General features: G+C 35.7%; 1 protein-coding gene across 1 annotated transcript; it reads right to left on the minus strand.

Moving 5' to 3' along the window:
• Nucleotides 1-6,809: 6,809 nt before the first annotated feature.
• Nucleotides 6,810-8,865, minus strand: LOC112803585 (uncharacterized). Its single transcript, XM_025847069.2, has 5 exons — nucleotides 8,161-8,865; nucleotides 7,632-8,046; nucleotides 7,328-7,532; nucleotides 7,070-7,236; nucleotides 6,810-6,958 (listed from the first exon to the last, which is right to left on the minus strand). The coding sequence occupies exons 1-5, from the start codon at nucleotides 8,863-8,865 to the stop codon at nucleotides 6,810-6,812; spliced, it is 1,641 nt and encodes a 546-aa protein (XP_025702854.2).
• Between the last annotated feature and the right edge of the window lie 947 nt (nucleotides 8,866-9,812).

Genomic DNA, 9,812 nt, shown 5'->3' on the forward strand with positions numbered 1-9,812 from the left:
TCCCCATTACTGCACAACAAGTAACGCTAGTATTCTCTATTATTCCAACTTACAATTTTAAATACTTTGACTTCTTGCAATTAAATCCAAATAACCTTGTTGACATCCTAACTAAGATTAATAAAATAAATATTGATTGCTTCAAACCAATAATCTCCGTGGGATCGACCCTTACTCACGTAAGGTATTACTTGGACGACCCAGTGCACTTGCTGGTTAGTTGTGCGAATCACAAATTCGTGCACCATAGTTCTCTCACTTTGTTATTATACTTTATTGCCTTAGAGGCTTACTTTGAGAGATAAGTTGTATAAGTTGTTTTAACTCAAAAACTCTTGTGTTTTCTGTTTGTAACTAGTCGCCCTAAACTCCGTAGGCTTCGACTAGAGTTATTTTGTTTATCATACTTATATATATATATATCTTGACTATTAATATGTTATGTCTCATGTTGTATCTTGTGCCTCTGCGCTTTTTAGTCGTCGTGTATGAACGCTTTGCGCTTTGTAAATCCGCTTTATGCGATTTTGAGTTTTATTCCTTTATCAGGCTTCTAGTATTACTATTTCATTCTATATTTATTGTATGAGTTTTAGAACTATCGTGACGCTTCGTGATCCTTTGTTTTATGGCTAGAGGTAAGGCTTAGTCTAATGGGGTGTTACATTTATGGTATCAGAGCAGTTCATTCTCGTGAGCTTGATGGATGGACCGGTTGTGCTTCATTGCACACTCTAGGTCATTTTTCTTTCTTGCTATCTAGGCTATCTGCTTGATATTGCATAGCATGCTTGTTTGTGAGTGTCTTTGGGGATAATTGAAACACTGGGCTTGAGATATCAAGACTGATCACCTCGATATCGATTGTTTGGTGTAGATAGGACCTCAAATGGCAACTCGTGGACGAGATCAATCACACTAACGAAGAGTTAGTGAGGATGATTAACCTATCCAATGCGTTACGAGCTCAACATGTTCCAGAAAACCAGTTCGTGGAGTTTGCGGCATACCAGTTGATGGGTAAGGTTCAACACTGGTGACGGGGGAAGTGCCGACTGATGCAGTTACAGAATGAGGATAAATGCTTTTGCGGTTTTTAATTATGATTTTTCAATTTTTAACTAGTGTGGCCTTGAATCATGTTTGAAAAGTTTTAAAGCTTGGAAGGATTTTGAAATTTGGTTGGAAACTTTTGATTTAAATGACTTGGTTTTGAAACTACGTCGGAACTCTTGGTTTAAATGATATGGTTTAAAAGAAGAGCGAGTTCTATAATTTTGTTAGTTTTTGAATTTGGTTTGTAATTTATTTTATTGAAAGGGATTCAAATTGAAAAGCTATGATTTAAGGATTTTAATGAATTTAACGAAATCATGATTTAAAGTGACTGATTTATGAATAAATGATTTTTGAGTCTTTTGAAAAGGGTTTAACATTGAACTGGTTTAGATTGAACTCGTTTTGAAAGCTTTGCAAAATGTTACAAAAGCGGTATTTGGTTTAATGGAAAATTTCTGTTTGAGGTAGTAGAGTAAGTCAGATTCTTAGTGATGAATAATCAGAGTAACGCAGCAGAAGGCGAGAGGTAACATTGACCCAGAAGAACTATGGTGGAGAGAAGCTTTGAGGAGTTGTTTAGGTTGACAACGTGGGTAGTAGAATGCTTCGTGTAGGATATATCACGCAATTCAAATTTTGGGGACAAAATTCTTAATTAGGAGGGGAGAATGTATCAACCAGAATAATCGTTTTAATAAAATAATAATTTAATTGCCCAAAATAGGTTCAAAAAAATAGAAATGATATTTTAAAAATAAAAATATGAAATTTGAATTCAATGAATTTTTCTGAGTGGAAAAATGTATCTTTTGCGGAAAAAATTTGTAAAAATGCATACCGGTGCTTAAGCCGGTAGTACCGGCTCTAGTCTGTCCAGTACTGTGTATTTTAGAAAAAATAAGATTTTGAAAATTGAATTTATTATTTTCAAAGGACAAAAATAATTTAGAATTTAAAACTGGGCACTAATCTTAAAGGTTTTGGCTCAAAGTGGGTCGAACGGGCTAAAAACGTTAATAGGTTGGACTGGACCAAAGTTGGGCCCAAGCCCAACATATATAAATACAACTAATGAGTATTTCAGCTCATTTCTAGCCCTAAAACAAAAAAAGGGCGCTGCTGAAGTGAGAAGAGTGGAGGTGAGGTTTTGCACTATTTATCTTTTCCTTCTTTTGGCCATAACTTGAGCTATGGAGCTCCGATTGACGAGCCATTTGCGGCTACGCGAAGCTATTGCATAGCCCGTCATTTTTAACTAAGCTTTGTTGGTAAAAACTTGCGTCTCCTACTCCAGTTTTCTCACCTAAGTAATTTTGCATTTTTACGTTTGGTTTTTGAGTAGATTTTGTGATTTTGGTTGTTTAGGAGTGATCTAGCATTGGAATATTGTTGGGTTTTGCCCTTAATATCATTGGATAAGATAAAGTCTCACTAAATTCTTGTGTTTAGTTATTTTTTTGAACCCTAGGTTTGATTGGTATGTTGTATGATGTTAGATTGAGTTTTGATGTTTGTTGGAGTTGGTTTGAGGCTTTTGGATCGAGCTACGTGGCTTTATTTTGGTGTTTAGTGCATTTTGGAAATCGGTCAAGGTATGTTTTCGGTTTCCTTTATGTAATATGTAATGTTTCTGGACACTTAGACTAGTGGACCCTAAGATAGGATTGAATGGTGTCGGTATATGATTAGTTATATGTAAATTTATGTTTGATGATCAAGAGTATGTTGTGGAGTGTTGGAATGTGTGATATATGAGTTATAATGATAATGTGATAAGTGTTGGTGTTATATATGCTTATGATGATTGATGAAGGATATAGATGATTATAATGAGTGATGATATTAATTATTGATATTATTGAGAATTGTTTGATGATTGTTGAGTTCGATGAATATTGAGGAGGAAATATATGTGTGTTGGTAAATAATGCTTGTGAGGGTGACAGAGGATAAATGTCGGTCTAGAATTTCTCAAAAGAATTTCGTTGCAAGCATAGTCCAAACCAATAAAGCAATCATAATAAAATCCACAATTGAATTAAGTTATTGAAATGAATTATAAACTTGCAAGAAAAGAGATGATCATAGGTAAAAATATGTAATTGAGCAATCGAACCCTCACCGGATGTGTATCCGCTCTAGTCGCTCAAGTGTATAGGGTTGATTCACTCAATTCTCTTCTAATCATGCTTTCCAAGATTTGTTTTTCATCTAACAATCAACTGTTATTCAATGCATACATACAAATATCACGAGGACTTTTCATAAGGTTGTAATGGGGCTAGGATCAAGGTAAGGATATATATGGCTAAGTAAGCTTGAAATTTGAATCATTGATTAACCTAAGTTCTCACCTAATACACATAACAACCTATACAATTCAAATATAAAATCTAACTACCTATTCTTCACTTTTTCACACACTCATGGATTCTCATTTTGATCACAACATATATGCATTGATTATTATTGAACTTTTCTTTGGGGTATTTTGTCCCTTTTTTATTGCTTTCTTTTTTTTCTTTTTCTTTTTCTTTTTCTTTTTATTTATTTTTATTTTATTTTTCTCTTTTTCTTTTGATGAATTATATACAAAGGTACCAATGCATATGGTTTAAACATTTAATGCATGAGTATGTACCCAATTCCTAAGATCTTCAACAAAATACAAAAATTACTTTTATCTCAACCAATATTCCCAAACTTTCCGACACTTAGATGATACACACACGCACTCACTAGCCTAAGCTAATAAAAGATCCAAATTAAGGACATTTATTATTTTTCACTTAGGGGTAGTGATGTGATAAAATTAAGAAAAAAAGGGGATTAACATAGGCTCAAAGTTGGTTAACAATAGGTAAGACTATTTGGCTAAGTGAGCTCAAATGAAATGAAGGCCTCAATCATATAAATGCATTCATACACAAAATAATAGACATAAAGAATCAAACAAATCAAAGATTATAATCATAGAAAGAGAATAATACACACAAAAATAAAAATAGTGGTTATATGCTATAGCCCATACGGAAGTAGTGGGGTTTTACGTACGGGCGCACCAGTAAATAAGCATGCAAAAAAATAAATGAAAAGCAAGAAAAGCAAGTAAAGCAAACTTAAATACTAAAGAACCTCTTGGCAAGGATTGAGTCAAGGTTACCTATCCTATCCATTGACCACAAACATATGATGATTATGAAGAGTTAATCCTACTTAGTCAACCCTAACATTGAGGATAAGTCAAATATGCATAATTGATCTCAATCCAAAACTCACATGCCTATGTGTTCTTAGCTCAAAAACATGTTCCACAATATATAATTCAAGCAAGTTCAATGAAAAACTTTTACTCAAATCAATTGGGGGTGGCAATGCCCTATTGAGAATGTTTCTCTTGGAAAATTTTATTTTTTTGGGAGGATGAACCCCCTTTGCTCACCAAAGAGGAAGAATACTCATCAGAGCTCATGAATGGCAGAAGTAAATTCAATGGAATCTCTATGGTCTCAGTGTGAGCCTCAGATTCCCATGGTTCCTCATTAGGGAACTTATTGGAGGCCAGTGAACCTCCATTGAGGCCTTCCTCAGTGGCGCTCACTGCCTCTTTCTCCTCTCCAAATTCGGACATGTAGGTCATGTTAATGGCCTTGCACTCTCCTTTTGGATTCTCTTCTGTATTGCTTGGAAGAGTGCTAGGAGGGAGTTCAGTAATTTTCTTACTCAGCTGACCCACTTGTGCCTCCAAGTTTCTAATGGAGGACCTTGTTTCAGTCATGAAACTTTGAGTGGTTTTGATTAGATCAGAGACCATGGTTGCTAAGTCAGAGAAGACTTCTGAGAAGACCATAGTATTTATATTCTTCTGAGAAGATTTCAGTTAAGAAGGGTGTCATGAAGTTGGACACCTTGGATGCTATTCTTGCCCAGAACAAGGCTATGTCTCAGCAAATTAATGCTATTACTTAACACTTGAGTGGAATGCAAGTTTCAGCCGTCAATGCTTAAGACACTTCTTATGATATGAGTGGTGGCCTCCCTCGAGGTGAGATTTATGACTATGGCCAGTTTACTTCTGAACAGGTTAATTTTATGGGTAATTCTTCTAGACCCTCCAACAATGACCCTTTTTCTAAGACATATAATCAAGGGTGGAGGAATCATCCCAATTTTGGGTGGAGAGACCAACCTCAGAGGCAACTGAACTTCAATAATTCTTAGGGAGGTTTTAATCAGAATAATTTCAACAACCGTTAGTTTCAAGCTTCTCAGCCACAACAAACACCCTTTCAGCCTTAAAATACTCTGGACTTGGCCTTTATAGTTCCAGAACTCTCCAAGAACACCCATAGTTTTATGCAGGAGACAAGAGCTTCACTCAAGAATTTGGAGATTCAAATGGGTCAGTTGAGTAAGCAAGTACCTGAGAAGCCCCTAACACTCTTCTTAGTGACACAGTGCCTAATCCAAGAGAAAAGTGTAAGACTATCACAGTGGCAAACGAAGCAATGATAGATGAGGAAGCACAAGTTATTGAAGGATTAGTGTAAACAGAAGCTCCAAAGAGGATTGAGGACACTGTGGCACATGCCCCTCTAGGACATCCGAGAAATCCTTCCCCAGTTGATCTTGAGAAGCACTCGGCATTTCTCATGGCTCCTGAATACAAGCCCAAGATGCCATATCCTCAGAAGCTATAAAAGGAGACCAAGGACAAACAATTTTCAAAGTTCTTGGAAGTCTTCAGAAAGTTGAAAATCAATATTTCTTTTGCTGAGGTTTTGAAGCAAATGCCTCTCTATGTCAAGTTCAAGAAGGATTTACTCTCCAAGAAGAAGTCTTTAAGGGAAGATGAGACAGTGGTCCTAACCAAGGAATGTAGTGCCATAATTCATAGTAAATTGCCAAAAAAGATGCCAGATCCAGGGAGCTTTCAGATTCCATGCACTATTGGGAGCATAACCTTTGACAAAGCTCTATGTGATCTTGGTGCAAGTACCAATCTAATCCCCTTGTCTGTGATGAAGAAGTTGCAAATCTAATAGGCACAACCAACAAGGATAGCATTACAAATGGCAGACAAATATTTGAAGCATGCACACGAAATAGTGGAGAATGTCATGGTCAAGGTAGGAAAATTTTTTCTCCCAATAGATTTTGTGATTCTTGACATGGGAGAGGATGAAGATGCCTCTATAATTCTGGAAAGACCATTCCTAGCCACTGGGAGAGCTCTCATTGATGTAGAAGAGGGTGAATTAGTACTTAGAGTACATACTGAGCAAGTAGCCTTTCATGTCTTCAAAATCATGCATTTATCAGGCAGAGAGGAAAAGTGTATGCAGACTGAGCTTATTGTTCCAACCCTTCAAGAACCCACAGATAATGCACAACAAGGTTTACAGCTCAAACCTCCTTTGATTGGAACCAATACAATCATAGTTGTAAGAACCGGACCGGTGATCGAACCGGTCACGTTACTGGTTCACTGGTTTATTGGTTCAACCGATAAACCGTTGGTTGAACCGGTAAAACCGGTTTCACATGAATAAAAAATATAAAATACTAAAAATAGTCATAAACTTAATAAATTCAAAATACATATTGTTAGTTCTTCACCAACATTTTAAAGACAACCAAGTTTCAAAGTCTAAATATAACTAATACAAAGATAAACATGAAAGTAGTTAGTACTTAGTACTAGTACATTAGTATCTTAGTTAAACACAATATGGATAACAATTCATAAACTAAATCCAAGGAGTGATTTCGAAGTCGGCAAGTTGCTCTTCATCTGACAAATGTGGAGCTACATCCTGATTGGTTTCATTTTGATTTGCATTTTCCACAGAATTATTAGCTCCATCATCCTCCCGATCATCTTCCAAATCCAATTGATCTAGCATTATAGATAATGTTTCACAAATCAAGATAAAAAATAATATAAAACATGTTATAAGGCATACAAAAATCATAGTTGATCAAAATTCATAAATAAATAAAAGCATACCTAAATCATCTAAAGGTGATTGAAGAGACATATTTGCAAGATCATTTCGTAAAGCATCAATTTCTTCAGGAGTTAAAAATGGTGGTGAATCTTCCAGTATCCATTCCGAATGATCCTCAAATGCATCAAGACAAATTGGATCATAAACTTGGTTTCTCATTTGGTTCCTATGTTATCAATATATTTCGTTACTCATGTGATGATTAAGATTTTAAAATAATGCTTTCAAGTTTCAACTTAAAACAATCAAGAAAGTACCTTTGTTGTAACCTTAAGTTGTAATGAACATAAACAAGATCATTTAGTTTTTGATGCTCTAGCCGATTCCTCTTCTTTGAGTGAATGTGTTCAAAAATACTCCAGTTACGCTCGCAACCTGAAGAGCTACAAGTCTGGCTTAAAACACGAATAGCCAACTTTTGCAAATTTGGTGCTCCACAACCATAAGATTCCCACCATTGATCTTAACATAAAAAATAGATAAATAATTTATCACAATCATAAATATCACATAATAAATTCATCACAATAGTAAAAGACCAAATTTATGAAGAAATTTCACCTGGCATAACAGTGGTTCGTTCACGTATTGCAGAGGGTCTTCCAATATCTTTCTCAGCATTCTTAAAGAGCCTCTTCTCACTTGTCAGTTTAGATCTCAATACAGGATCATCATAAGCATATTTCTCAATGACATCCAACAAGCCAGAAATCGTTTCTTTGTGATTTTCAAATTCTCCCGCATTAAATCGAAAAGCTGGATTTAACCAATAACCAGCGGCATGAAGATTTCTCTTAAGTTGTGCATCCCAACGGGTATCCAAAATCTTCAGATAAGGATCAACAACCTTCTTTCTTTTCTGAAACCTCCTCACCATTTCTTCTCTAGCCTTATAAATAGCTTGATAAAGATAACCCATGGCAGGTCTGTCTTCACTATCCACAATACGTAAAACATGAACAAGTGGCGAAGTAAGCTTAACAATATCAGTGCATTGACTTCAAAATTTAGAATCCAAGACTTGATCCACAAATTTCTTAGCTTTGACTTCTTTGGAGTAAGCTGAGCTTGTAAATTCTTTAGAAGTCACCATAGCTCTCAGAGGATCCTTTTGAGCTAAAATACTTTGCAAAGCAATGAAATTAGTAGCAAACCGAGTTGGAGCTGGACGAAGTATTTCCCGCCCACCTGTAAACTTTCTCATCAAGAACAGTGGATAGCAATGATTATAGATATACTTAGTGATCAGTGAAGCTTGTGACACAGTTTGACTCACTTCTTGCAACTTCCCAATATCTTGAAACATCAGATTAACACAATGAGCTGCACAAGGGGACCAATACAATTTAGGAAACTCAGCCTCCAACAATCTTCCCGCAGCAACATAGTTTGCAGCATTGTCCGTTACAATATACACAACATTCTCAGGACCAACAAACAATACAACATCCCTAAACAACTTAAACAAATTTTCAGCAGTTTTTGAGATATTAGAAGCATCAACTGACTTTAGAAAAACAGTTCCTTTAGGACAATAAACTAAAAAATTAATCAAAGTACGCCTACAACAATCAGTCCATCCATCGGCCATAATAGTGCATCCAGTTTGCTTCCAAATCTCACGATAACCATCAATCATCTTCCTCACATCCTCAACTAATTTACTCAACAAATACCCACGGACTCTTGGATAACTTGGCCCTTTATACCCTGCACCCATGCTTGCAATAGCATCAATCATTGGCTGATAGTAAGCTAAATTAACCGCATTAAATGGAACAGAGGCATTCACCATCTATTTCGCAATAGCAATATCACACTTCTCCGTAATTTCTTTGCTTTGAAGAACGCTTTTGATAGTTGGTTGAGCTCCGGGTGTTGTTGCTGATGGAAAATAGGATTGTAAACCTTTGACTTGTTTTCCTTTTCTAGAGATAGGTGTTGGAACCCTGGATTTTTGTTGTTGTTGCATCTCATTACGTTCGATCTCGTCAAATTCTCTTTCAACATCATCACAAGCATTATAACTTTCGGCATATTGTTCTTGAGTTTTTCTTTTCTTGCTTCGAAGCTCTTCAATACTTTCATGGAATTGGTGTCTCACTGCAGCTGGCACCTTTCGACAAGACTCAATATCTCCTCCTTTTCCAGCCAAATGAAGTTTAAACCGATGAATTCCTCCACCCCTAATAAGCTTCTCACAATATATGTATAGCAGAATTGTTTTTCCAGAATCCACAACTTGTTTACAATGACCCCATGCAGGATCGGTTTTTGCTCTATTATTGTTTTTTTGGGTTCCGATTGATGCATCAGGAGTTGATCCTTGTTCTTGCGAAGATGGTGTTTTTGATGGTGTATTCGCAGAAGCCATTCTAAAAGAATATGGAGTAGCAAAACCGCAAAATTATAAAACAATAGCAATCCTAAATTCCCTAGTTTCTATTCCCTATTCAACAAGACAGCAACCTTAAATTCTTAAATAGTTAAATTTCCTATTCAGCAAGACAAGCAAATTCATATTTCATTGATTCAAATCAAGCATATAATCCAACAGTTTCATATTTCCAGTACAAATCAACAAAACATAAATTGATTTACATGAAAAATTTGATTTACATAACATGAAAAATGCAACAGCCAACAGTTTCATATTTCATGTCCTAATCCAACAGTAAATTTACAAGGAAATTCAACAAGCATATTCAACAAGGAAATTCAACAAGCATATTTAAGTGTAAT

This window comes from Arachis hypogaea, chromosome 5 (assembly GCF_003086295.3).
Source record: "Arachis hypogaea cultivar Tifrunner chromosome 5, arahy.Tifrunner.gnm2.J5K5, whole genome shotgun sequence".
Lineage (NCBI taxonomy): Eukaryota > Viridiplantae > Streptophyta > Magnoliopsida > Fabales > Fabaceae > Arachis > Arachis hypogaea.

Coding starts and splice junctions, on each gene's coding strand:
- LOC112803585 (XM_025847069.2), bottom strand. CDS start 8,865: ATGGTGAATGCCTCTGTTCCATTTAATGCGGTTAATTTAGCTTACTAT. Junction 8,047..8,160: donor AGGATCCTCTGAGAGCTATG/GTGACTTCTAAA, acceptor GATATTGTTAAG/CTTACTTCGCCACTTGTTCA. Junction 7,533..7,631: donor ACGAACCACTGTTATGCCAG/GTGAAATTTCTT, acceptor TTTTATGTTAAG/ATCAATGGTGGGAATCTTAT.